At 66.5% G+C, this 23,889-nt stretch overlaps 6 protein-coding genes across 6 annotated transcripts in view; 1 reads left to right on the top strand and 5 right to left on the bottom strand.

The window, feature by feature from the left end:
* Nucleotides 1-311: 311 nt before the first annotated feature.
* Nucleotides 312-1,433, bottom strand: EMIHUDRAFT_311470 (hypothetical protein; the record flags this gene model as incomplete). Its single annotated transcript, XM_005764530.1, has 2 exons — nucleotides 312-671; nucleotides 930-1,433. The coding sequence occupies 2 exons, from the start codon at nucleotides 1,431-1,433 to the stop codon at nucleotides 312-314; spliced, it is 864 nt and encodes a 287-aa protein (XP_005764587.1).
* A 3,403-nt stretch (nucleotides 1,434-4,836) lies between these two features.
* Nucleotides 4,837-5,271, bottom strand: EMIHUDRAFT_67249 (hypothetical protein; the record flags this gene model as incomplete). Its single annotated transcript, XM_005764529.1, has 1 exon — nucleotides 4,837-5,271. A coding segment is annotated over one exon (435 nt), but the record flags the coding sequence as incomplete, so codon positions are not given.
* A 2,778-nt stretch (nucleotides 5,272-8,049) lies between these two features.
* Nucleotides 8,050-8,493, top strand: EMIHUDRAFT_67182 (hypothetical protein; the record flags this gene model as incomplete). The annotated part of the gene is made up of 1 exon (XM_005764528.1): nucleotides 8,050-8,493. A coding segment is annotated over one exon (444 nt), but the record flags the coding sequence as incomplete, so codon positions are not given.
* A 1,347-nt stretch (nucleotides 8,494-9,840) lies between these two features.
* Nucleotides 9,841-11,984, bottom strand: EMIHUDRAFT_213954 (hypothetical protein; the record flags this gene model as incomplete). The annotated part of the gene is made up of 5 exons (XM_005764527.1): nucleotides 9,841-10,053; nucleotides 10,365-10,530; nucleotides 10,629-10,713; nucleotides 11,082-11,592; nucleotides 11,679-11,984. 5 exons carry the CDS (start codon nucleotides 11,982-11,984, stop codon nucleotides 9,841-9,843), a joined length of 1,281 nt encoding a protein of 426 aa, XP_005764584.1.
* Nucleotides 11,985-18,895: 6,911 nt separating this feature from the next.
* Nucleotides 18,896-23,398, bottom strand: EMIHUDRAFT_452272 (hypothetical protein). Its single transcript, XM_005764526.1, has 6 exons — nucleotides 21,314-23,398; nucleotides 20,762-21,079; nucleotides 20,157-20,606; nucleotides 19,746-19,946; nucleotides 19,030-19,509; nucleotides 18,896-18,959 (listed from the first exon to the last, which is right to left on the bottom strand). The coding sequence occupies exons 1-6, from the start codon at nucleotides 23,342-23,344 to the stop codon at nucleotides 18,948-18,950; spliced, it is 3,492 nt and encodes a 1,163-aa protein (XP_005764583.1). The 5' UTR covers nucleotides 23,345-23,398; the 3' UTR covers nucleotides 18,896-18,947.
* Nucleotides 23,399-23,601: 203 nt separating this feature from the next.
* Nucleotides 23,602-23,889, bottom strand: part of EMIHUDRAFT_437431 (hypothetical protein) — a 2,390-nt gene continuing 2,102 nt past the window's right edge. The window contains exon 2 of the mRNA XM_005764525.1: nucleotides 23,602-23,889. Within this exon, the coding sequence (XP_005764582.1) occupies nucleotides 23,721-23,889 (169 nt within the window). The 3' untranslated portion in view covers nucleotides 23,602-23,720.

Genomic DNA, 23,889 nt, shown 5'->3' with positions numbered 1-23,889 from the left:
GCGGGGCCGGAGCCAGGCGAGCCGAGAGACGCGAGAGGCAGCCGAGATGTGCTTCCCAGCGCCACTGAGCTACACCTACAGCTAGCTGGTGTGTAGAGCTCTCTCGTTGCCCAGACCTGTTTCAAGAGCCGTACCTGTACTCTGCTTTTTGGCATCAAAGTAGAGAGCCCAGCCGCCGCGAAGACTCGGGCTGCCGCTAAAAACACGCTGCCACGAGGCAGGGGCGTGCGGAGTGCGCGTAACAAAACATGGAGGACAGTGTAGAGGGGGGTCATCGTCTGAGTGTGCAGCGGCGTCCGGCGCCAGCGCGCTCAGTTCATCACCCCTAAGCATTTGGGGTGGCCGCAGTGGCAGATAATCTTCTCCTTCTCGACGCCAAACTTGTAGTCGTACATGATCTCCTCGCCCGCCTCGAGGTCGCGCTGCGCGAAGATGACGATGTGCTTCCGCCGCACGGTCACGGCGCCGCGGTCGTCGTCCACCTCGATGACCTTGGAGTAGCAGTTCGGGTGGCAGCAGTGGTTCATGAAGCGCGCCACGTTGCCCTTGACGGTCGCGTCGAGCACCGTCTCGGGGTCGATCCGGAACATGTAGCAGTCGCCGCCCTGGCCGCGCAGCGCGCCCTCGCCGTACTTCTTCTCCTTGAGGTCCGCCAGCACGTTGCGCATCGCCTCGCCCGCCTCGAGGTCGCGCTGCGCGAAGATGACGATGTGCTTCCGCCGCACGGTCACGGCGCCGCGGTCGTCGTCCACCTCGATGACCTTGGAGTAGCAGTTCGGGTGGCAGCAGTGGTTCATGAAGCGCGCCACGTTGCCCTTGACGGTCGCGTCGAGCACCGTCTCGGGGTCGATCCGGAACATGTAGCAGTCGCCGCCCTGGCCGCGCAGCGCGCCCTCGCCGTACTTCTTCTCCTTGAGGTCCGCCAGCACGTTGCGCATCGCCTCGCCCTTGTACTCGACCACCATCGCGTCCTTGGGGATGCCGCACGTCGTGAAGAGCCCCCAGTTGTGGATGGGCGAGCGGCCCACCCGCACGTTGTAGTGCAGCTTCTGCAGGGCGGAGAAGGACTGCAGCGCGGCGAGTTGGCCGACCGAGCGGGACTCGCCCTCCCTCCGGCGCAGGAGCAGCCCCTCGCGCTCCTCGCCCTCGGCCGGCTCCTCCTTCTCCTTGTGCGACTGGATCGCTCCGCGGTTGAGGAAGGGCCGGTGGTAGACAGAGTGCGCCGCCTTGTACTGCGAGGAGCGCTTGACGTACGGGTCGGCGCGCGCGCAACCGTTGGTCGACTTTGGCAGCGGCGGCACCTTCTGCATCGCCTCGGGCCGCGAGTAGCGAGGGTGGAAGCCCTCGCACGACTTTGCCCCCGGCAGCTGCTCGATGAGCTGCGCCACCGCCGGCACGGCGAGCCCAAAGAAGAGCGCGCCCTCCAGCTGCATCTGAGCCGGCGTGAGGTTGAGCGGCCGCACCCCGTGCACCCGCGCGCGCCGGTTGACGAGCGCGTGCCACGCGCCCGTCGCGGTCGAGCTCTTGAAGCAGAGGCCCGGCTCGGTCGGGTGGGCGATGACGAAGGAGGGCAGCCCGGCGTGCTCTCCGACCTTGCAGCTGTACTCGCACGTGGCCGGCGGCAGTCTGGCGAGGTCGTGGAAGCGGCGCCGGGCGGTGTAGCCGAGCGGGAAGATCTGGTGCCGCTCGTGGAACTGCGGCCGCGCCGGCTGCGGCCTGCCGAGCCGGAGGACCTTGAGCTGCCCCACCTGCAACAGCACCGACTCGGCGGCCGCCGCCTGCTGCGCCTCGCCCTCGTCGGCCCGGTGCAGCCGCAGCGAGCGGTTGACGGCGACGGAGCGCGAGACCCGCACCGGCAGCGGCGTGATCGCCTTAGGCGGTGCGTGCAGCGGGCACCACGTCGAGCGGCCGTCGTCCGGCGTGTAGGCGCACCCCAAAGAACGCGCGCACGCAAAGTGGTACGCCGCGAGGCACTTCTTGTGGAAGCAGCCGACCGAGGCGCCCGGGAGGTGGCAGTGGGCGCAGCGCTTCTTGACCGACCTGCGCACCGCCGAGGGCATGTTGTACAGCACGCCCGCCTCCTTCTCAAACACCTCCGAGCTCCACATCGCGCAGTTGACGTGCGCCCAGCAGCCGGGCGACACGGGGATCAGCCGGCCGCAGACGGGGTGGGCGCCGCGCGCACAAAAGACGCAGACGGGCGCCCCGACGGGCACATCGTCCGCGTCTGCCGCGGAGAGGGCAGCGGCCTCGGGAGTGGCCGGCACAATCGCGGCGCCCCCGGCGGCGGCTTTGGCGGCTGCTGCATCCAAAAGCTGCGAACCGCTCCCCGACCCGGCGAGCGCCGAAATCGACGGCTCTGGGTCGAGCGGAGCCCGCTCGCCCTGTCCGCTGCCCGCCGCGGCCTCGGCCCGCTGCCGCCCCCCGGCTGCCGCAGACGGAGCGGCTTCGCCGGCCGGCCGCGGCCTCGGCTCTGCGCCGGGCCTCTGCCCTGCCAAAGGCAGCACCTGCTCGGCGTCGGCCGGCTCCGCTGCCTGCACACGCGCCGCCGCCTCTGGCTCGGGCGCCGTGCTGCCAGCCTCCTCCATCTTCACGTCCCCGCCATTGGGCAAGCTGGCGGGCGAAGGGCCGGAGGCTGCTTTGCCGCCCGACGGCGCCCTAGGGGCCCCGTTAGCGGCGGCTGCTGCGGACGCCCCGGCGCTCCCGGCTTGCGTCTCTCCACTGCTGCGGGCAGACCCGGCACAAGGCATGCAAAGCGCTGGGAGGGACGAGAGCCGTCCCGCCGCGGGACGCGCGATCGGCCGCCGCGCCCCGCCGCTCTCCTCGCCGTCGCCGTACTCCTCGTACGAGTCGTACCCGTCCCACGCCTCAGCCCTGACGCCGTTGTTGACGATCATCGACAAAATCTTCGGCTCGGCGGGCTGCTCGACGCCATTGGCCTGCGTGCCGCCCGACGCATCGTCGCCCGGCGCCTGCCCGTTGGCGAGGCCGCCAGGCGCCTCGCGCTTGATAGCGACGCCAGCGGCCTCCTCGTCGACAGCCTATCGCCAGAAGAAATGCAGCTGAGCTACCTCGATAGCGCGCTGCGGCGTGGCGCGGGAGGCGCTCAACGACCTGCGGCTGCGACCCGTCTGCGGGGAGGGAGCCTGGCTGCGGGTCGGCCTCCGCCGCCGCGAGCGCGAGGCTGTGGGTCTGCGAGCTGCCCATGCTGCTCTTGAGCACGCGCCGCCGCAGGCACGGCTTTTTGGTCACGTTGGGCCCTCCGAACTTGATCTTGTCCCTGCAGTAGACGCACTCGCCGCAATCGTCCGCCGGCGTGCCCGTGACGACGTAGTCGGTGTTGCTGTTGCTCGACGGCGGCCTCGGCCCGGGGGGCACGCGACCAAACGGGTTGCCCGCCTCATGCAGCGTCGCGACGGCCCACGCCGCCCCGGCCTCGGCCCGCTCGCCGATCCACCGCTGAAGCGCGGAGCGGCGCCGCGGGTCCGTCAGCGACGACCGCTCCGGCCCGAGCCGCGGCAGCAGCTCGGCCGAGTACTGGATGCGCTTGTGCTGGATGCGCGAGACGAGCCGCTCGATCTGGCGCCACAGCACCGCCCCCGAGGCGGACGGCTCGGCGCTGCAGTCGGGGCACTCGTACTTCTCGAAGCCGGGTCGCCCCTCGGCGTACTTCCAGTAGGTCTCCTCGTCGAGACCGTCGCAGAGCGGGTGCACCCAGATGAGGCAGGTGTCGCACTGGATCATCATCGCCGCCTCCTCGCTCTCGTTGTCAAACACGCGCGAGCAGATGCCGCAGAAGCGGCCCTCGAGCCCCCCGGGCGCGCACGCGGCGCACCACACGCCATCCTCGCTCCAGCCCCGGCCGGTGCGCGCGCCGCAACCCTCGCAGCAGCGGCAGTCGGAGCAAATCACGAGCCCGTCCGCGCCGCCCGGCTCGGCCCCGCTGCTGCTCGCGCCCTTGCGCGGCAGCACCTTGTCGCAGCGCGCGCAGCGGGTCATGCCGGCGGGCAGGCTGCGCGGTGCCTCGCTCGGGTCGTCGCCCGGCTTGGCGGGCGCGATGGTGAGCAAGCGGCAGCGCGGGCACGACCAGTGGAGCATCGTCTCCTCGTTCGGCTCGGGGCACGGCGCGGGCGTGCAGTACGAGTGGTACGTCTCGGCGCACCACGTGCAGCGCAGCAGCGCCGAGTCGCACAGCCACGGCGAGTCCGGGTCGCAGAGGCCGCCGCAGACGAAGCAGGCCGAGGAGGCGGAGGCGTCGTCGCCGCCGCCCTCAAAGGTGATCGCCGCGACGTGGTGCCACGGGCTCTCGAGCAGCGGCGGCGCCTCGTCGCTCCCCACGGCGACCTCCTCCTTATCCGGCTTGGACGCGTCCGCCTTTGCCGCCGGGCCGCCGTCGCCGTCGCCGGCGCCGGCGAGGTCCGCCTTGAGCCACGGGAAGGTGACGTCGATGACCTTCTCACTCAGCTTGAGTAGCCGGCGCGCGACGATGTGGATCTTCTCGTTTGGGCGGTGGAAGGCCTTTGCGTTGGAGCAGATGAGCCGAAAGTCGTCGCGGAAGGCGCGCACGGCCTCGAGCTGGGTGGTGCCGTACTGGAGGGAGGTGACCTTGCCCCGGATGGTGCGGAAGTCCATCGGCTTGTCCACGACGGTGTGGTACTGCGTCGCGAGCGCGTACTCGACCGTCACCGGCTCGGCGAAGAAGCGCTCGCGGTCCTCCTTTTGCAGCTGGTCGAGCGCCTGCGCCATCAGCGTGTAGGTGCGCTCGCCGCGGCAGTTCGGGCACTCGTATGGGTCCTCCGACTCGTGCAGCTTGCGCAAGTCGTCCTCGCCCAACCCGTCGCACCGCGCGTGGATCCAGAAGCGGCACTTGTCGCACTGCACCATGTCGGTCTCGTGCTGCTTGTACACCGAGAGGCAGATGGCGCAGAAGCGGCGGTCGCGGAAGAGGGTGCCGCACGGCTTGCACATGGTGTAGTCGGAGCGCCACGCCTTGGCCGTGCGCGTGCCGCACGACGAGCACTTGACGCACTTGGGGCACTTGAAGTTGCGGTGGGGGAAGGACTTGAGCGGCGGGTCGAGGCACTCGATGTGGTAGCCCTCGTCGCAGTCCTCGCAGATGGCCAGCCGGATCTTGCTGCCGTCCTTCTTGCAAACCTCGCACTGCTTGCACTCGAGGCACCTCCACTTGTCCCACAGCTCGGGCTTGCTCTCCAGGTTGGTGTCGAGGCAGCGCAGGTGGAAGCGGTCGCGGCAGCCCGCGCACTCGAGCATGTCGCCCGTGTACGCCAGGCCCTCCTCGGCCTGAGGCGCCTCCCCGCCCGCCTCCCCGCCCGCCTCCCCGCCCGCCGAGCCAGGCCGGTCCGCCGTCCCCTTCTCGGGCGTCTCCGCAGCTGCAGCCGGCGCAGCCCCATCCACCTCCATCGGCTGCGAAGCCGGCTGAGCCTCGGCGGGCCCGTCGCCGCCGGACGCCGCCGCCGCCGCCCGGCCTCCGCCCTCCGCCGCCCCGTTGCCGCCGTCTCGCATCTCCACGTCGTCCGCCGCCACGCCTCCGCCCTCGCCGCCCCGCCCCTCGCCAGGGGCCCCTGCGCTCGGTGGCGCGGGCGGCGCGGGCGGCGCGGGCGGCGCGGGCGGCGCGGGCGGCGCGGGCGGCGCGGGCGGCGCGGGCGGCGCGGGCGGCGCGGGCGGCGCGGGCGGCGCGGGCGCGGGCGCAGGCGGGGGCGAGGCCGCCTCCTCCCCCTGGCGGACCGGCTCGCAGACCGTCTCCTTGAGCCGCGCGAGGGTGCCGTGGTGGCCGCACAGAAAGCAGAGCCCGGACTTGGAGTGGGCGCCGAACTCTTTCTCCTCCTGCTCGCTCGAGAAGATGTGCAGGCTCTCCTCGGCCAGGTCGAGCGACTCGAGCACCCCGTCGTCGTACAGCACCGCGTGCTTGCCCTCCCTGGCCTCGTACTGCTGCACGCGGCCGCAGTACCACTCGTCATCGTCCGGCCAGTAGATCGCCACGCGCGCGCCGGCGAGCTGCTTCTTGAGCCCGCGCACGTAGGGCGCGGAGAGGGCCCTCCGCAGGCGGAGCGCCTCGGCGACGGCCCTCAGCTGCGCCTTGTCCGTCTTCCGCTTCCACATCTGCCGCACGAAGGGGAGGCAGTCGCTCCGCGACGCAAAGCCGCGCCGGCCCGAGCCGAGGTACTCGGTGAGCTGCAGCTGGACGCCAGCCTTGAGGGCGGCCTCCGTCGCCTCCTCGAAGGCCTTGCGCGCCGCCTCTTGGTCGGCAACCTGACGGATGCGGCGCGAGCGGCTCACGGCGGTCGCGCGCGCGTATGCAGGGCGGGGCGGGAGCCAGCGCGGCGAGGCGTCGGGGCACAGCATGCGAGCGCGCACCTTGCGCCACTCCGCCCCCTCGTCCTCCGGCCCGTACTCCTCAATGAAGTCCTCGTCCCCGTTCACGCAGCACGTGAAGCGCCCTCCAGACAGCACCTGCCGCACCTCGCCCGGCTTCCAGGACACGCGCGACGGGTCGCTCGGCTCGGCAACCTCAATCTCGAGGAACTCGCCCTCCGTCACGCGGCCAGAGAAGGCGGCGCCGCCCGCGGCCGCGTCCTCGCGCGCACGCTTTGGCCCGCACGACTCCACTTCGGGCGGCCCCAGTGGCTTGTACAGCAGCGCCGGCGTCCACTGGCCAGCTGTCGCCGCCGCCTTCCCCTCCCCCGGCGGCTCCTTTGCCCAAACAATCTCGTCGGCGACGTGCACCGGCTGCTGGTCCAGGTGGATGCGGCAGCTGTGGCCCACCCCGTCCTCGTCGTCGGCGAGCTGCAGGTCGAGAGACCGCCGGTCCGCGCCGGAGATGGCGATTACCGACGCAGAAAGCCACTCCTCGGCGCCGAGCAGCCGCACGCGGCACGCGCGCCCAACGACATACGCTGGAGCTGGCTCCGCCTTCTTCGTCTTCTGTCGCCGACTCCCACCTCTGCCGGCGTCAGAGCCGCCGCGCTTCGGCATGACGGTGGCGGTGGAGTCGCTCTGACCTGCTGCCCGGGCCGCGGGATTTCCTTCTTTTCCCGCTTTGTGTAGTGTAGTGCTCGCAGTCCCGTGCCCGTGTTGTGCGAGGGAGTTTTGTTTTCTTTTCCCGCTTTTGTTCACGTAAACGCACAACCCCGGGCCCGAAATCGCACAGAGTCACGCAACACGGGGTCCCAGGGAAGGCGAGCAAAAACCTTATCGCGCGCGCTAGACGCCGACTCGGAGGCCGCACCGGTCAGGCGCGCAGCCGGAGAGAGAGGGAGGCGCTCAATCGCCGCACGCGGCGAGCGCCTCCATCCATCATCTCCGCCTCATACGCACCCTCCACCCCCGCCCGCGCCCGCGCCTGTAGCGTCCGTGCGCGCGAGGATGGCCTCGCCGGGTGGTGCGGCCGCACAGCAGCTATGGCAGCAACCGCTTTTGTTCAGACAAAAACACTTTTCTTCAGGCACCTATCAGGCTCCCTATCCGGCTCGGAGCCGGAACCCTGCGCTTCCGAGTCTGGTCCCCCATCATGTCGCCGACGAGTGTTGCGGTCAAATCCCTAGATTTTTTTTATTTTTTGAGCGTACCAAACAAAGCGGTGAACTCGCTATACTCGATATTCGTTCAAGGTGCTGTTTGGCCTGTATCCATGTTTCCGGAAACCAAAAAGGAAACGAGAGGGTCCCCAGCACTTTGCGTTTCCGGAAATTTCCAGGGAAACTAGAGGGTGTTTGGTGCTCCATCTGGCAACTCTCGTGTCTCGAGTTTCCCTGCGTCTGAGAGAGAGATTTTTGAAGACCAACAAGATTTCTTCTTCTTGAGTCTGAGAGCTGGTCTGGGGCAAAATCTGAGGCGAAACCGATCGCCGCGACCGCGTCGGCGTTCGCACCGGTCCAGACTGCGCTCCGAGTGACGCCGCTACACTCGCCGCTACGCTCGGAGAACGACGACTCTCTGAACGCCCACCGTGCGAGGCCGGTGGCGCTCACAGCAGCCGGTGCTCCGGTGATCGATGCACTCGTCTCGCTGGATACCTTTGCGCCGCAGTTTCTGTGGGTCTTGATGGTGGCGGCGCCGCGGTCGTCGCTCACCGCGCGGGTCATGGGTCCCATCGCGCCGGTGATTGCGCTCTCGCTCGCGCACCTCGCCATCGTCCTGCTGGCAGCGTCGGCGCCTGGAGGCACGGAGCCGGTCAAGATATTCGCGGACGTCTTCGACCCGGCGCAGAATCAGCTGGACGGGATGGTGCGCCTCTTCGAGGTGCGTGACTTCGTGGCCGAGGAGTGGCCGCACGTTCTCATCTGGGACCTCTTCGTCGGCCGCGCCATCTGGCTGGACAGCCTGGAGCGGGACGTTGGCTTCACGTGGGCCGCGCTCCTCCTCACCAACGGCATCGGACCGCCGGGGCTGCTGCTCTACGTGACCATCTGCCTCCTCTCTGGCCGTGGGGTACCATCGATGGGGTACCGTCCGCGAGACCGGGCCGAGTACTAAGCTGCGCTTGCGCCGGACAGCCGGGGCCGCGCGCGGGGTTGCCAGGGCTCCCGTCCGTTGTATCACGTGTAAATAAGTGGCATGCATGGCACGCCTCATGACACGCTGTACACTGTAGATCAACGATCGTCCGAAAAAAGAGAAAGACGAACAAGTAGACGACACGACGAACAGTCTCCACAGTCCACACAGACCGTCGCCCGTCGGCGCGCCGTCGCGGCCCCGGTCTCCCGCATGTGCAATGTGAATGTGCATGTGCATGTGCATGTGGCATGTGCATGTGGCATGTGCACGTGGCATGTGCATGTGCACACATGCTCACAGTCACACGATGTGTGTGCATGTCGTGCATAATATGTGTACGGGGTGTGGAGGGTGAGAGAGTTGAACAAGGGGCTGTGCGCTGGGCCCTCCTGCTCGGCTCCAGCGAGTAGACAAGTCTTGTCATCAACAGAGTAGAAGAATCTGACCTCGGGGCCGATGTGACCAAGCGCTGGTAGCGTGGTTTAACCTCACACCCACGGTCTCACAGTGTGCCGGCAGTCGCCGAGCAGTGTCGCTCACACAAGCCGCAGCACAAGTGACTGAGGGCCAGTGAGGGCGAGCCCATCGCTGTCAAAGCTGTGGCAGCCGCACAGTGGGCTGTGCCAACTGTGCAGAGCGTGTGAGCAGTAGAGGAGCTTCACTCCAGGCTTCAGGCGCAAAGAGCTGCATGCCACCGAAGGCGCTGTCGAGGTTCGCCGAGCGCAGTGCAGGTTGGAGGAAGCCGTCACCGACGAGCGCGTTGGACTTTTCACTCCGGACAAAGACGGGGACACAGCGGACGGTGCGGGGTGTGTCCCCGTCTATGGAGCGGCGAGGCGCGGGACCATCTGTGGCGAGGTGGCTCGCGTCCTCCGATTTCCGTCAACCCAGCATCTCCACACCCTTCCTGTGTGTGAAACAGCGCCATAGGAGGTATTTTCTTCTCAATAACAAGGCTGTGAATTCGCGGAGCGAAGAAAATTTTATACGGAATACGTCCATTTTTGGAGCTTGGAATACGGCGTATTCCATGGAATACGTGGAATACGGGTGGAATACGGCAGAATACAGGCCTCTGGGAGGTCGTTTGGAATACGTGGAAAACGTATTCACACAGTAGGCACCCTTTACCATGTTAGCATGTAGCCCCCGTCGCGGGAGACGCCGGGACACCTGGGACCTCCTCTCTGCATACATGCATATAACTCAATAATATGAATATGTGCGCGCCCGCACGTGCGTGGGTGCGCGGAGTCGCGAGAGAGGACAGAGGTAACTCTTTGTGTGTCGAGTCGTGTGTGTCGCTGCACGTTGCACACTGACTCATTGCAGCGACATGAAGGCGCCGAGGCAGCCGAGGGCGGCGCCAAGGGCGACCAGCCCCTTGTTGAGGAGGACCTCACGCCGCTCCCCAGCCGAGAGCGGGCCGGCGGCCGCCTTGCGGCGCATGTTTGCGATGAACATGATCGCGGGGAAGATGTAGACGATGGCGGAGCCGAGGATGGCTCCGCCGACGGCGACGACGAGGCCGAGGTCCTGCGGGCGGGGCGGGCGGTGGGACTGGGCGGGCGGTGCACTGGGCGGAGCAGGCGGCTAGGGGGCGGGAGGAGGGACTCGGGGCCGGCCTCGCCTAGCGCGAGGAAGGGTCTAGGAAGGGTCTGGGAAGGGTCTGGGAAGGGTCTGAGAAGGGTCTGGGAAGGGTCTGAGAAGGGTCTGGGAAGGGTCGATGGAGTGCCTATGGAGTGCCTATGGAGTGCCTATGGAGTGCCTATGGAGTGTCTAGGAAGTGCCTTGAGGAAGAGTGCGAGGCCGTTGAAGGCCGTCATCAGCGCGACGGTGGCAGCGACATGGAGGTCGGTTCTGTGCGCGTACATGTCGAGGCGGAGGAGCTTGAGGAAGCCGCCGCGCATCGCGTTGAAGTTGAGCGGGTACGAGAAGACGATGGACGCGCCGATGCCGACCCTCGCGATCAGAGCGAGCGCGTCCGTCGTCGCGTAGTTGTTGAGGATGAGCCTGTTCACAGGGAAGTGTCTAGGAGGTGTCTAGGAAGTGTCTAGGAAGCGTAGTTGTTGAGGAGGAGCCCTTGCGTGGCGGCGCCAAAGGTGAGGAACCCGCCAGACATGATTGCGGCGGAGAGGAGGGCGGCGAGCGCGAAGCCGCCCGCCACGACCTTGTTGAAGCGCGGCAGCTTCGAGCCTGCGGCGGGGAGGGAGAGGGGGGCACGGCTCGGCATGCGGTTGCAGCAGGGCCGCGTGGACAGTGGTGGAAGGGCGAGGGCGAGGGAGCGTGATGGGAGGGTGACGGGAGGATGAGGGCGAGGGTGAGGGCGAGGGCGTGGGAGGGTTGCGGGCGAGGGTGGAGAGGTTGCGGGTTGCGGGGTGTGCCGGCGCTCCTCCTCCCTCTGGCGGGGCGAGCTCCTTGTAAAAGGTCGGCGCGTTGTAGTGCGCGACGTAGGCGGTGGCGAGCATCGAGACGAGCACGAAGACGCCCGGGCCGAGGGCGGGCTCGCTCGCCTTAGAAGGGGCGGTCGTGAGGAGGAGTAAGAGTAGCGCTGCTGGCAAGACGCCTCGCCATAGCAGGCGCCTTGAGCGCGGGGCGGGACGCCGCTGCGATGGCGGTGTGGAAGCGGCCGCCGGGTGCGTAGGAGCCGTCGGCGAGGCGGAGGAGGGTGAAGCCGGCGGTGAAGAGGGTGCCGAGGTTGCCGAGGACCGAGCCGACCGCCAGCGCCGACAGGTCGCGCATCAGTGAGAGAGGGAGCAGCAGTACGACCGAGGCGATCAGGATCCACGGGTTTGGGCGCTGCAGCAGGGCCGGTGCTCCGGCGAGCGTGGCGATGGAGGAGAACGAGTCGCCGATGATGATCGCGTACGAGAGGGCGGCCGCGCAGGTCATGAAGGTGATCGCGGCGGAGACGAGCACCGAAGAGCGCTCCGACACCACCTTGCCCCACGTGTCAAAGTACGTCTCTGCACCAACGTCGTCGCCCACCCGTGCGATGAGCGAAAAGGTGTAAGCGGAGACGCCGCCGAGCCCAAAGAGGACGACGAGGGCCGGGCCGAGGGCGCGCCGGTTGCCCTGCGGGTCGACGTGACACGCGTGAGCACTGGGTAGAGAAGCGCCCGCGAGATTGCGGCCGAGATCTCGGGAAGGCTGTGGTACACCGATATGGCGGCGACGCCAGCAGCCAGAGCGAGGACACCTGAGCCCACTATGTTCTTTGCCAGGTTGATAATGCTTGGCACCACCGCCGCGCCTTGGCTGGGCGGGCCCTCGCCAGCGAGTGCGGCGTCGGCGCTGAGCAGCGGCCGGCCAGTCCTCTGAGCGTGAGGCCGAACCGGAGCCAACGTCGGCTTAACAGCGCCGCGGCGCGACGCTGACGAGGCGACAGGCGTCACCGCCAGAGCTATCGTCGGGCACAGCAGGGCCGACGCGAGGATATAGCTGCGAGCGAGAGCGTGGCTAGACATTTGCTGTGGTTCAGTGCCGAGAGCTCCGAAGCACCGGGTCGAGCTCGGTGGTGTTGGAAAAGAGAATTTTTTTCCCTCGCACAACACTGGGCACGGGACTGGCGCGCACTGGCACTAACACAGGTACACCAAAAGAGAAAACGAGCATTTGGCCTTCGAAAAGTCGGGCATGGCTCTCCCCGCTAATTCTAGGCCGCACGACGTGGCACTATGGCGGAGTTCTAGACGTGCGGCCGCAGCGCGCCCGCCGCAGGCTCGGCGGTGCACACGCGCTTCTGCTCGCAAACACTCACCCAATGAATTGTCATCACCCGTGAGTGCGAGATAGGGCTAGCGGTAGGCAGCTAGCCTGTGAGCAGAGCGCAGCGGGCTCTCGCCAGTGCCGCAGACGCAGCGGCTTCAGTGGCGGCTGCTACGGCAAAAAAAAGCCATGCTGAGGCTTGGGCGGAGAGTGCGGCGCTGGAGCAGTGGGCAGACGAGCTCGAAGAGCTCGCCGAGCTCGCGGCGGAAGACGCGGATGGATCAGATCAGAACGAACCGAAGAACGCCGGGACATCGACAGCGAGGTGTGCGCGACCACTTTCTTCCCGCTACGCTCGTGTTATTGGAGATGTTCATGCTGCAGTTTATCGGGCCGACGATCGGCAGCGAGGAGATATTCCTCGCCTTGCTGCTCGTCTTGGGCATTCGTTCAAGATGCTGAGCGACCGCGCGACGGCGACGGCGGCTGCTGCTGCTGCTGGTGCTGCTTCTGCCGCTGCTGCTGCCTCTGTTGCGGTTGCTGCCATAGCTGCTGCGGCATGGAGGCGCTCGCCGCGTGCGGCGATTGAGCGCCTCCCTCTCTCTCCGGCTGCGCGCCTGACCGGTGCGGCCTCCGAGTCGGCGTCTATAGCGCGCGCGATAAGGTTTTTGCTCGCCTTCCCTAAGACCCCGTGTTGCGTGACTCTGTGCGATTTCGGGCCCGGGGTTGTGCGTTTACGTGAGGAGAGCGTCCATACGATAGACACCTCACATGACCCCACACACACACGAGCAGACCGACTTGACACCGCCGAAATTCGGACAATGTCTAGTCCGACACGCCCGCCACATGACGCCCACAGAAGCCGCGTTAGTCGGCGCGCGCCGACGCCGACCATCACCGCCGACCGACGGCTCGCACGGCCGTGCGGTGAGCAAAAATTTGGGTCGCTGCGCGCCTGCCGGATGCTCTGCGACGTCTGGACGCTCGCCAGAAACGCCAGGAAGCTTGCCTTCCACCCCTGGGCCCGAGGGCGAACTACAGTGGTCGGCAGCCTCTGCGACGCTCCGATCGGCTCCTCGACCTCATCGCCTGCGACGAGCCAGCATAGCTCGTCGCTCGACGGCAGCCTGCTCAGTATGCTCTCGGCATTCTGTACAGCCTCGCCAGGCTCTCTGTGACGGCCTGCAGGGCCGGCGCGGACCGCCTTGGGCGCGATGGCCCTCCTCAGTACCTACCTCATTGATGCCTGTCGGCTCTCCAATCTCGTCGCCGGCGGCAGGCCCGCATGGCGCGCTGCTCGATGGCAGCCCGCTCAGTAGCTACGCCATGGACAGTGACTTCTGCCTCGCAGCTCTTACTGCAGCCGCCTCCGGGGCCGGGCCGGCCGCCTCGCTTCGCCAGTGCTGTCTACGCCTGCGACACGCGTGTCGGCTCGCCGCCCGCGTCGCCCGCGGCGGGCCCGCATGGCGCGCCGCTCGTCGGGAGCGTTCCCAGCAGGCTGTGCAGGGCAGTCTGCCTCACTCAGGGCGCCGCCGCCGCTGCGCGGGGCCGCCACCGGCGCTGCTGCCGTGAACACTGCCGCCGTGTACGTCACCATCGCCTCTCTTCATCGCCGATCTCGCCGACGCCGCTCACCACTCACCACCGCCCTACCCTATGCGCCTCACGCCTCCCTCCCCACCCTCTCAGGCATTTCTGTTCTCGTCCCCGCCACTCGCCGACTCCTCCTCCCCCCGCATGACCGACGACTACCCGTCCTTCGGCGACTCCTCCCTCTTCGGCGCCAACGTCTACTACCGGGGGACCGTCGCCCTCGGGCGTACTGGCTTTATCCCAGCGGCACACGTGTACGAGGGGGGGCTCCGAAAGGTCGGCATGCCTGGCATGTCGGCTTACTAGGCAGGTCATTGACCTCCCCCCCACTTGTCCACCCGGCGTGAGGGGCGGGAGCGCAGCCATTCCAACGGCTGGGAAAATTTCTGAACGGCCGTGCATGCGTCTGCATGCCGGACAACTAAGAAGGTCCCTCGCTCCCGCTCCTCTCTCGGAAGACGCACACCGGCCCGGGGGACTCGCTTGCGATCCCTTCCCGCTCCAGCCAGAGGCCGCGTGAGGCGTGTGGGACGGTGCACGCTGGGGCTCGGGCCCCGAGTGCGCTGGCCTCGCGTCTCGAGGGGAGGGCGGCTCGTAACTGAGGTTCGCCGTCAGAGACAGTCATCCTCCCCTCCCGACGGGGACCGGTCTTAGGCCATTCCAACGGCCAGACCGCTCGCTTAAGGCTGATTGGCTAGACGAGCGGCCTACCTCCAACGGGGCGGTCCGGGAACGCGTGGAACCTACCCACCTCGGTGGGAGGTGGTTTGGCGCCGACGGACCGCCCTCTCCACCACCCTCGCCCAGGGATCTACAACGCTGTCTCAAGGTCCGACAGGTTCGGCACCGGGCACCGCCTCGGTACGGCGGAGGGCCTGCCGACCGTTGCTGCCGCACGACAACTCACCCATCCCACATCCCACACCACCTCTCCCATCCATTTCAACTCACCTCCATTCTATCACACAACCCACACCACCTCACACTACCACCATCATCCCCCACCTCCTACGCGCCACACGTGGTTCTTCATGTGCTGCAGCGCGACGTAGATCGCGTTCTCGCCGCGACCCGTGCGCACCGTCGGCTCCTCGTCCCGCGCGTCGCCCCGCTCGGTCGCGTGCCACCGGCTCGCCCTCGGCGCGGTGATTCGCGTCGTCGCCAGCCACTTGCCGAAGCGGATCGTCCACCGCATCGTCGGGTGCAGACCGAGAGCCGTCCGCTGCATCGGCACGCTCTTCCCCGCCGCGGCCTGCGTCGCCAGGAACTCGCGCAGCCGCAGGCGCACGACCCGAAGGTGCGCCGACAGCGCCGGCCCGTGGGGCGCTAGCATCGGCCGCTCATCGCCACGCGCAGCCTCGTCCTGCTGCTCGTCATCCTCTCCGCCTCGAGGGCGTTTGCCAGCGCGCTGCGCCGCACACCGCGGCGCACAGGAGGCGGCGCCGGCCGCACCTCGGCCGCCTCGGCGGCGCCCGCGGCACGGGCGCCATGCTCGCCGTCCGCGCGGTCCATCGCCGCATCCCCATCCCCGTCTGCAGCAGCGCCGCCTGCGCCCGCGCCGGCCTGCTCTGGGACGGCGCGCCACCGCTCGTCGTCCAGCATGTGCCACCACCGCCGATCCGAGAAGCCGTCGTACTCGATCTCGTGCACGATCCGTCCCGTCCCCGTCCTCCTCCCGCGCCATGACGGTCGCAGGGTACCACCGCTCGCTGTCGCAGAATATCTCGAGGCGCGATCCGGTGGACAGGACAGTGTGGCCGTCGAGCGCCGCCCTGGCATCCTCGCGCTGTCGCTTCCGCCGCTTCGCCTTCGTCTCCTTGCTGCGCAGCAGCGTGTAGTTCGGGCCCACCTCCGCCACGCTGTCCAGCACGTGGGCGGCGCTCGCCATCTCGACCGCGTCGTCCTCCGGCGGAAGCTCCGCGTCGCCCGCGGCCGCTTCCCGAGCGCGCTCGTCGCGCATCCGCTCGTGGTGGGCCTGCCGACGCGCCACACCGGCGCCCGTGTGCCTCGCCGCCGCGTCCGGCGACGGCATCAGTGCTGTCCGCCCGAGCGTGACTCGCCACTCCACGACTTCCACGACCTCCACGACCGCAAAAGCACGACCGCGGAAAAGTTCGCCCACCATCCGGCCCGCTGGGTGCGCTTCTCAGCTCCCCGGCCCTGGATGTGAGGTTACTGACTGCACTCCAAGTGCTCCAAGTGCTCCAAGTGCTCCACTCGCTCTGCCCCAAACCTAAATCCTCTCTCTTTGTACATACATACAAAATGCGCCTGCGTCGGACCCTCACAGATCACAGATCACACACGGTCTCGTCCATGCCTTGCGGCTGGCGGCGAGATTGCTAGATAGAGGCGGAGCAGCCTGCTCTAGCCTCGCATGTTACTTCCTGTCGTCTGTTGTGTTGTTGTGCCCTTGTTTGTACTCTTGGCACCGACCACCGTGTCGCGTGTGTGCTGGGGGGGGCGACAGCCGGCAGGGAGGACGTGGCGGCCCTGAGTTATGTGTACGCCAACACTCAGGGTGTGTGGCAGCCAGCTGGCTGTGTGTCTTGTAAGCCTGTTTGTGTCTGTGTGTCGCTCATGCGTGTCGTCATCGTCTGTCTAGCGTCCACCCATGACTCGGATAAAGCCGTACCGCGTTGGTGTCCGGTGTCCCAGTCCGGAGCCTGACCCCTAGTCTAGCGGGAATTTTCGGTGTATCGTGATTGATCGCCTAATATCGCCGAATATCGCGCAATATCGCGCAATATCGCGCAATATCGCGCAATATTGCGCAATATGTCGCGCAATATCGCGCACCCTCGCGCACGCACGCGCGCACCCTCGCGCACCCTCGCCCACCCTCGCCCCGGGCGGCGGCGGACGCGGCCGCGGATTTCTTTGTTTTCGGTGGAGACCATCTAAAGCTGTGGCGGCGCAGCCGGCGCGCCTGCGGCGCAGGCGCGCCGTGGTTTCTCAATTTTCGCGGAAACGCCCAGGTGCGGTGTCTTGATCATACGCGACGTCATCGGTTTCTTTCTTCACACGAGGGCATGGAGGGGGAGAGGAAGAGCAAGGGCGAGAGGGAGCAGGGGAGACGGGTCGCTGGCATACAGGGGGGGGAGGGTGGTGGGCGGCGACCGCCGCATACCGTCCTATGGCGGCGAGTATCGCTACGCCAGGGAGGACAACGAAGGACGTCGACGTGCGGCTGCTGCTGTTCGAGTCGTTCGGTGGGTTCGGGAAGGGGGTCGGCGAGCTCCTCTGGAAGGCGGCGAACGTGCTGCAGAACAAGCTGACGCTCATGTGCAAGGTAGCCGCGAGGTGTGTAGGCAGCCAGATCCAGCTGCGCAACGCGAGCGGAGCGAGCGAAGCGCCAGGACGATGTGCTCCACGCTGGCGGTCCACGGCGCACGTCCCTTTGTAACGCTTCACACGCCGTCGCTGTGACGTGCTATGAAAGGGCTCGCGTGATCGCGAGCATCGCACAACATCGCCGTTTATCGCATTTTATCGCCAAATATCGCGCGGTATCGCGGTTGCGATATTGTGAAAAATTCCCGCTAGACTAGGGGTAGCCTGGCTGTTCAGTGTTCTTCACCTTCCTAACTAACTAACTAACCCCCTCTCCCATCCCTCCCTTGGGTTGTCTGTTTTCTTTCTTTTACCCCCTCTCCCTCTTCTCCCAGTAAGCTCAAAGTACGTACACTGAGAGAGACACGATGGGAAACAGGCCAGGGGCAAAGTTGCGTTAGATTGTCACCCAAAAACGCGGGAGGCCTGCGTCCTTAGAGCCCCTCGCCCGTCGCGTCTCCGCCCCCCCGTCGGCGATATCTGGCATGGCTCGAGGCCGGACCAAGGGGACGCGGACGCCCAAGCCGGCTCGGTGAGCTGCGCCCGACGCCAGCGGCGTATCCGCTCGCTGAGAGGGCCCCGCGGCCCGCGAGCGCACTCCCTCTCGCCGCAGCGTTGCGCCGCACATCATGCACCCGTTCGTCGTGAACGGCGCTCCCCCGGCCACGGGCAATCCATTATCGACCCAGTAGATGCCGAAATACCAAAAAGGGAGAAATCTCCCCGCCTCACCGGTCCAGGGGTACACCCCACTTTGGCCGTCTCGGGAATATAATTTTTGCCGACCGTAGGTTCAAGTTCGGGACGGGTTACTGGGGGGTGCGGCGCATCCTGCGCACCCGGAAACGTGCTTGCGGCATATGCGAAGCGCTGGTCGAGTGGACGGGCACCGACCCCGAGACTGGGCAGGCGTGGGAGCCCTCTTGGGAGCCCGAGACGTATGTGACAGACGACGCCCTTGCGGAGCACGAGGTGAAGCACACCGCCGCGCGGAAGACGTTGGTGGACGGGATCAACATGGGGCCGCTGGTGGACGCGGCGCGCGCCTCCATCGCCCGCTCGGTGACCATCGCCAAGACCAAGAACCGGCCGCACACGCACAAGATAGACCTCCCGCAGTTCATGGCGGCACCGCTCGCGCTCGCGTTCATCGAGCAGATGCGGCGGCCCGCTGTCTTCGCGACCGATGTCTCGAGGCAGCAGAAGACGCTCCCCGTCGGCAAGGTCAAGGGAGATGGCTGCGAGGTGTATCAGGTCGTCTACAAGGAGATGAACGACATCGCCGACTTTGCCTCGTTTGCCTTCTTCCTCGACCCAAACAGGGCCGCCGGCTGCATGCTCGCGCGCATCGGGCGGGCGTCCAACAAGGACATCATGACGATGGTGCGGCCTGCCGTCACGCTCCCGCCGGGCCCTCCCTCCCGCCCCCCGCCCCACCTCGCCGCACAGATCCCGGGCCGCGAGAGCGCAGTTGAGGCTCAGCCCCATCCGCCGCGCCGCCAGGCGCCGCCGATGCTGGTCACGGCGACGATCAAGGGGGAGACCGCGACGTGCACCATCGAGTTTAACACGGCCGGCATCAACGGCTACGACGGGTCGCTGCGGATGCCGGCGGCGACGCCGGGCAGCTACATCAAGAAGGAGAAGGTGCGGCAGCGGATCGTCAAGTACGTGCGGGAGAACCTCCCGCCGCGCCACGGGCTGCGGGCAAAGGGGTGGCATCTGCTGCCGGACAACCAGTACCAGATCCAAGAGAACTAATCAAGGATTACCAGGTACGCTCTCACCCATAATCACACCCTCCACTCCCGCCCGCTTCATCTGCCGCTTCCGCTCCCGTCCCTCCGCCCCGCTCTCCTTACCCCCAACGTCCACCATCGCTCGCTTGACCACCGCACCCTCCTTCGCCGCAAAGGTGATGTTGGCGCGGCCTGCGGCGTACCCCGTCCTCGGGAGGCAGTGGACCGCGTCCGTCTGCATCAGCGCGCGGTACGCGTGCGAGAGCCGGAGGATGCCGAGCACGTCTGCGCCCTTTGTGCGGTGATTCACCATCCTCGCGAAGTACTTCTTCATGTTCTGGTGCTCGTGCTCGCTGCCCTCAGTGGCGGCGTTCCACGGGCGGCCGTACAGTACATAGAGCATGTGCGTCCCGTACACAATGTCGTGCGCGTATGTGCGTCGCCGGTGCGTGCCGATGAGAGAGAGCATCGCCTTCTCCATGCGCAGCGCCGCGCGGGTAGCCTTGCGCGCGAGCACCAGTCGTTCGTCCATAGTGATCTCCTTGGCAGACCGCTTGTGGTTTGAACGAATGCAGTCGTGGAAGGACATGATGGCGAGGAAGGCCGCCCCGACGCGCTCGCGGATCGATTGCTGGGGGGGGGCGGCGCTGGCGGCGGGCGCGGGGCCGGCAGCGGCGGCGGCGGGGGCAGCAGCGGGGGGCTCGGCAGGCGGAATGGCGGCGGGGGGGGCGGGGACGGGCGGGGAGGCGAAGGTAGCCTCATCACTGCGGCCGCTCGGCGGACGTGGAGCCGGAGTCGGAGCCTAAAAAAAGAAACTCAAGTGCTCAGTTGGGTACCAGCAGGAGAGGGGACGTGCCCGTCGCCAGTGCTCGCCTCCGCGGTTTCCGCGGCCTCGTCCTCGCTCGAGTCCAAGCAGGCGTCGGTCATGCGAACGACCCGATCCTTTGCCTTCCGCTTCGGCTTGCCCTTGCCCTTGCCGCCCTTGCCCTTCTTCGTGCCGCCGGCCGCCTTGGCTGCGGAGGCGCCCACCTCCTTGGCGCCAGTTCCTGCGCCCTGAGCGCTGCTCTGCGGCGCCGCAGCCGCCACCGGCAGTTTGCGGCGGCGGCGGCTGCGCTGCCCCGCGTCCGCATCGGGCTCGGCGGGCGTCGGCGCTGCGGCGGCGGCAGCCTCAGCAGCGGCAGTCGCGGGCGCCGAGGTGTCGGCCGGCGCGGCGGCAGAGGAGTCGCTCGCGCCCGCCTTCTCCGCCTCGTGCAGGTCCCAGACCTTCGCCATCAGGTCAAAGGTATCCGTGACGAGCCTCGGCGCTGCAAAGACGCGGCGGATCGTCGGCCCGTTCATCTGCGAGAACTTGCTGCCCTTGCCGTCCTCGCCCCACTGGATGAACTTTGGCAGATGCTCCTTCTTCCAGCGGGCGTTCAAGTCGGCCTGCGTCTGCTCTTTCAGCTGCTTGATCGACTTGGAGTCGTTCGGACGGATGGCGAGGTACTGGTTGACGGACTCATCAAAGAGCGCGTTGATCTCGGAGTGGAAGCCGTGCATCGGGTCGTACGCGGCGTGGTGGTAGGGCAGCAGCGGACCGTGGTGGAGATGCTGGCCGCCGCACTTCTTGGCGTGCTCCTCGTGCACCTTTTTGCGTTCGGCCGGGGAGAGCTCGGCGAGGTGCTTCTCCACCTCCTTAATCTTTGCGAGGCCGCCGTTCTTGCTGTCGATCACCTGTGAGCAGCGCGCACGCAGAGCGGGGTAATAAAAGGGAGTGCGTGACAGTCGTGTGCTAGACATGTGCCTCGGCGCGGTGCTGGCGTGGGCGGTAGCGGTATACGAGCGTAGAGTGTATGACGCCGAGCGTTGTTCTCCAAAAGATGGCGCACCGTGCCGCACTTGTCGCACTGGACTCGCCACTGGTCGGGCTCCTCCATGCCGAGCACGTACCACAGCGGCAGATGCGCCCTCGCCGCCAGCACCTCGGGCGTGATAGAGCCGTTGTAGTGCGTGGCTGGGTCGTGCGAAAGGTTGTACAGGCCGCAGCCGTCGTCGTGAGTCGCGTCCTTGTCTTCGCAGTTGCAGAACGGAGCGCCAAACGAGTTGTGGTTGTGGCTCGCGCAGCCGCACACGTGCCGCATGAACGGCTTGTCCGCCACCAGGACGAATTTGATGAAGACACCGGACGCCGTGCCGCCCGGCTTCAGCTGAGATGTGAAGTCTGAAGACCCGGGAGGGCTGGACCGAAAAAAGCAAGTGAGTGCATCCGGACGACAAAAGCGCTGGGCCCGGGGTACATGCAACTTGAAAATTACGTGTTACACCCTCTGTATGTAGTCTCTAATAGACATTAAAACTCTAACACACTGGGCGGCAAAGAATGTGAAAAGAGGTGAAAAGGTCTCTCAAACGCTGACGCTACACTCGAGCAGCGAGGGGACGTGTGCCCAGATGCCAAAGTTGTTTGGGAAGGTAGCGTCGGCGGCAAGAGCAGCGTCGTTAAAGGCCTGGTACTTCACCTCCAGCCGAGCAAGATCCGCCTGGAACTGATTGTACGCCGCGTCTGCACGAGCCTTGGGGCTGGGCACGTCTGCCGACTTCCATTCGCTAGGAAAGAGGAAGGACCAGTCGTCCTCCTCGGTCTTGCGCATCAGAGGGGGCATCGGCGTCGAGGTGAAGGCCATCAGCACCGCTGCGTTGAGCGCCGCCTGCTTCGTCGCCATCATCTCGCCCTTTTTCCACGCAAAGGCGCAGAAGGACGCGTCTTGCGCGTAAACCGGGACAGTTCCGACCTGCTCGTGACCCGCGGTGACGAGGTTTGTGTAGCGTGCGATCAGGTTGATCGTGGCGTCCCAAAAGATCTCGGCGCTCAGCTCGGCGGGCAGCTCGGCGAGGTGGGTGATTGCATCGGAGCTCGTGGACTGGACGATGCTCACAGACTGCACCAGGAACTTGAAAGCCTCTTTGTCCTGTAGAAGAGCCTCGGGCCCCGACCAGTACGACTCCATGAACGCTGTGACGAACGCCTTTTGCACGTTCCAGAACTCGAGCGCCTGCTCCCACCACGGCGTCAGCTTGCCCAGCCGCGGCTTCACCCAGTTCTCAATGTACCAGCCGCGGTCGAGGAGCGCCCGCCAGTACAGCTTGGGATCCGTCTGCGCCTTGGCGGCCTCGACGCCGGACTGCAGCAGCGTCGGCGCTGCGGACCAGGCGAGGTCCATCCCAATATCCGTGAGGGCGAAGCAGCGCGGACCCATCGAGCGAGGGTTGACGAGGTTGTTCCGGGCGTTGTCGTTGACCGAGATGGTCTGGAAGGAGAACGGAGTCAGGAAGCGCCGTATCGGGTGGTCCTTCGAGAGCTGCTGCCGCATGGCCACCACACACGCGTTGCCCGCCTGCATGTGCACGCCGTAGAGGTGGTCGACAAGCGTGACGAGGGAGAAGAGGGACGACCTCCAACAGAACTTGGCGTACTCCCAGCCGCGCTCGCCGGGCCGGACCGTGACGAGCGGACCCGGCAGCCCCTCGCTGGACAGCTGCGTCTGGATTACGATCTTCTCAATCCGCCACTCGGCGTCGAAATATGCGTCCCCGCCGTACGTCTCGAAGCCCTCGCGGACGGGCAACTGCGACAGCTGGTTGGTGCGCACGACGTACATCTTGGCCTCGACTTCGTTGCCGTGCTCGTCTGTGCGGGTCTCGGTCTCGACCTCGATTCTGTGCGCGCCGAGTCCGAAGAAGGCCAGCTGGGTGCACGCCTCGTCGCTCGTCTTTTCTCTGTAAATCTGGTTGACATGAGGGAAGACGTCGCCGACGTAGGACATGACGTACTCGACCGGGTCCTCGCCGGGAGCAAACGCGGCGTTGCGCTGGTAGTACGGCAGCCGGTGCAGATTCTCCTCGAAGAGGATGCCCAGCGTGGACGTGAAGGTGATGCGGTCCTTCTTGAACTCCTCCTCCGAGCTGAGAGGCACGAGGATATTGACGGCGTAGGCGATGGCGCGCTTCTCCAGCTGCTCCTTGGGCCTCAGTAGCCCCGGCAGCATGTCCCCTCTTGCGGTCGGCTTGTAGCGTGCAAAGAAGAGGACCTTGTACGAGAGGAGCAGCAGCTGCGTGTAGAGGTCGTTGTGCGGCATGAAGGAGTAAAAGTAGAGGATGAGGAAGACGATGGGCAGCCCCGCAACGATGCTGACTCCAGTCAAGGCGAAGGAGAGGACAATCGCCGTGCCGAACCAAATGGGCTGGCACAGCAGCGCGAGGCACAGCAGCACGCACGCCTTGCAACAGCTGATCCAGTAGTTGGGCTTGCGCGGCAAATCGGGCTGCACTGATGCGAAGCTGTGCTGCACGACCACGGCTGGGGCCTCGGCGTCGGCCGCCGCAGTGCTTGGCTTCGCGTCATCGGAGCTCCCTGAATCGGTTCTGCTGGGCATGTCAGGGGCTCGGACCATGGGTGGAGTCCCTGTTTTCATCGACGTCGCGGACACACACAAGGCAAGGACTCGACTCGGGCGGCTCGAACGGCCTTTGCTCAGGGTTCGCGACGCACACAAGGCAAGGACTCGACTCGGGCGGCTCGAACGGCCTTCCCCTACGGGTATTCTTTTTTAAAGAGGCTCCCAAAAGAGAAGAAAAAACCAAGTGCCCGGGCATTCACACTATGTTCCTGAGATAATTTTGGCGATTATATCCATAAGGGATTTCATCCCTTTTTGGATTGGAGATTCGTGTTTTTGTTCCGGTTTTGGGTAAAACGTATACAGCGAACGCGATGCGGCCTCCGCCTAGCTTGCTGCTTCTATGCGCGAGCTACGGCGGGACCGCTATCGAGTACCAAGGCGCGCAATTCTAGTCACACGCGCAAACCGATCTGGCCCAAATCCGGCCGCCGTCGCCGGTGCTTCGTGTTGCCCTTGCGTCGCGCCATAATGTCCCGGGCAGCTCCGGGGCCAGGCGCCTGGCGAGGGGGCGTATGAACAGGAGCCTCCCCGCCCGCCTCCCCGCAACAGCGAACGGA

The sequence above is a fragment of the Emiliania huxleyi genome, assembly GCF_000372725.1.
Source record: "Emiliania huxleyi CCMP1516 unplaced genomic scaffold EMIHUscaffold_59, whole genome shotgun sequence".
Taxonomy (NCBI): domain Eukaryota; phylum Haptophyta; order Isochrysidales; family Noelaerhabdaceae; genus Emiliania; species Emiliania huxleyi.
The sequence above is the reverse complement of the archived record's forward strand: the minus strand, read 5'-3'. Positions and strand labels throughout refer to the sequence as shown.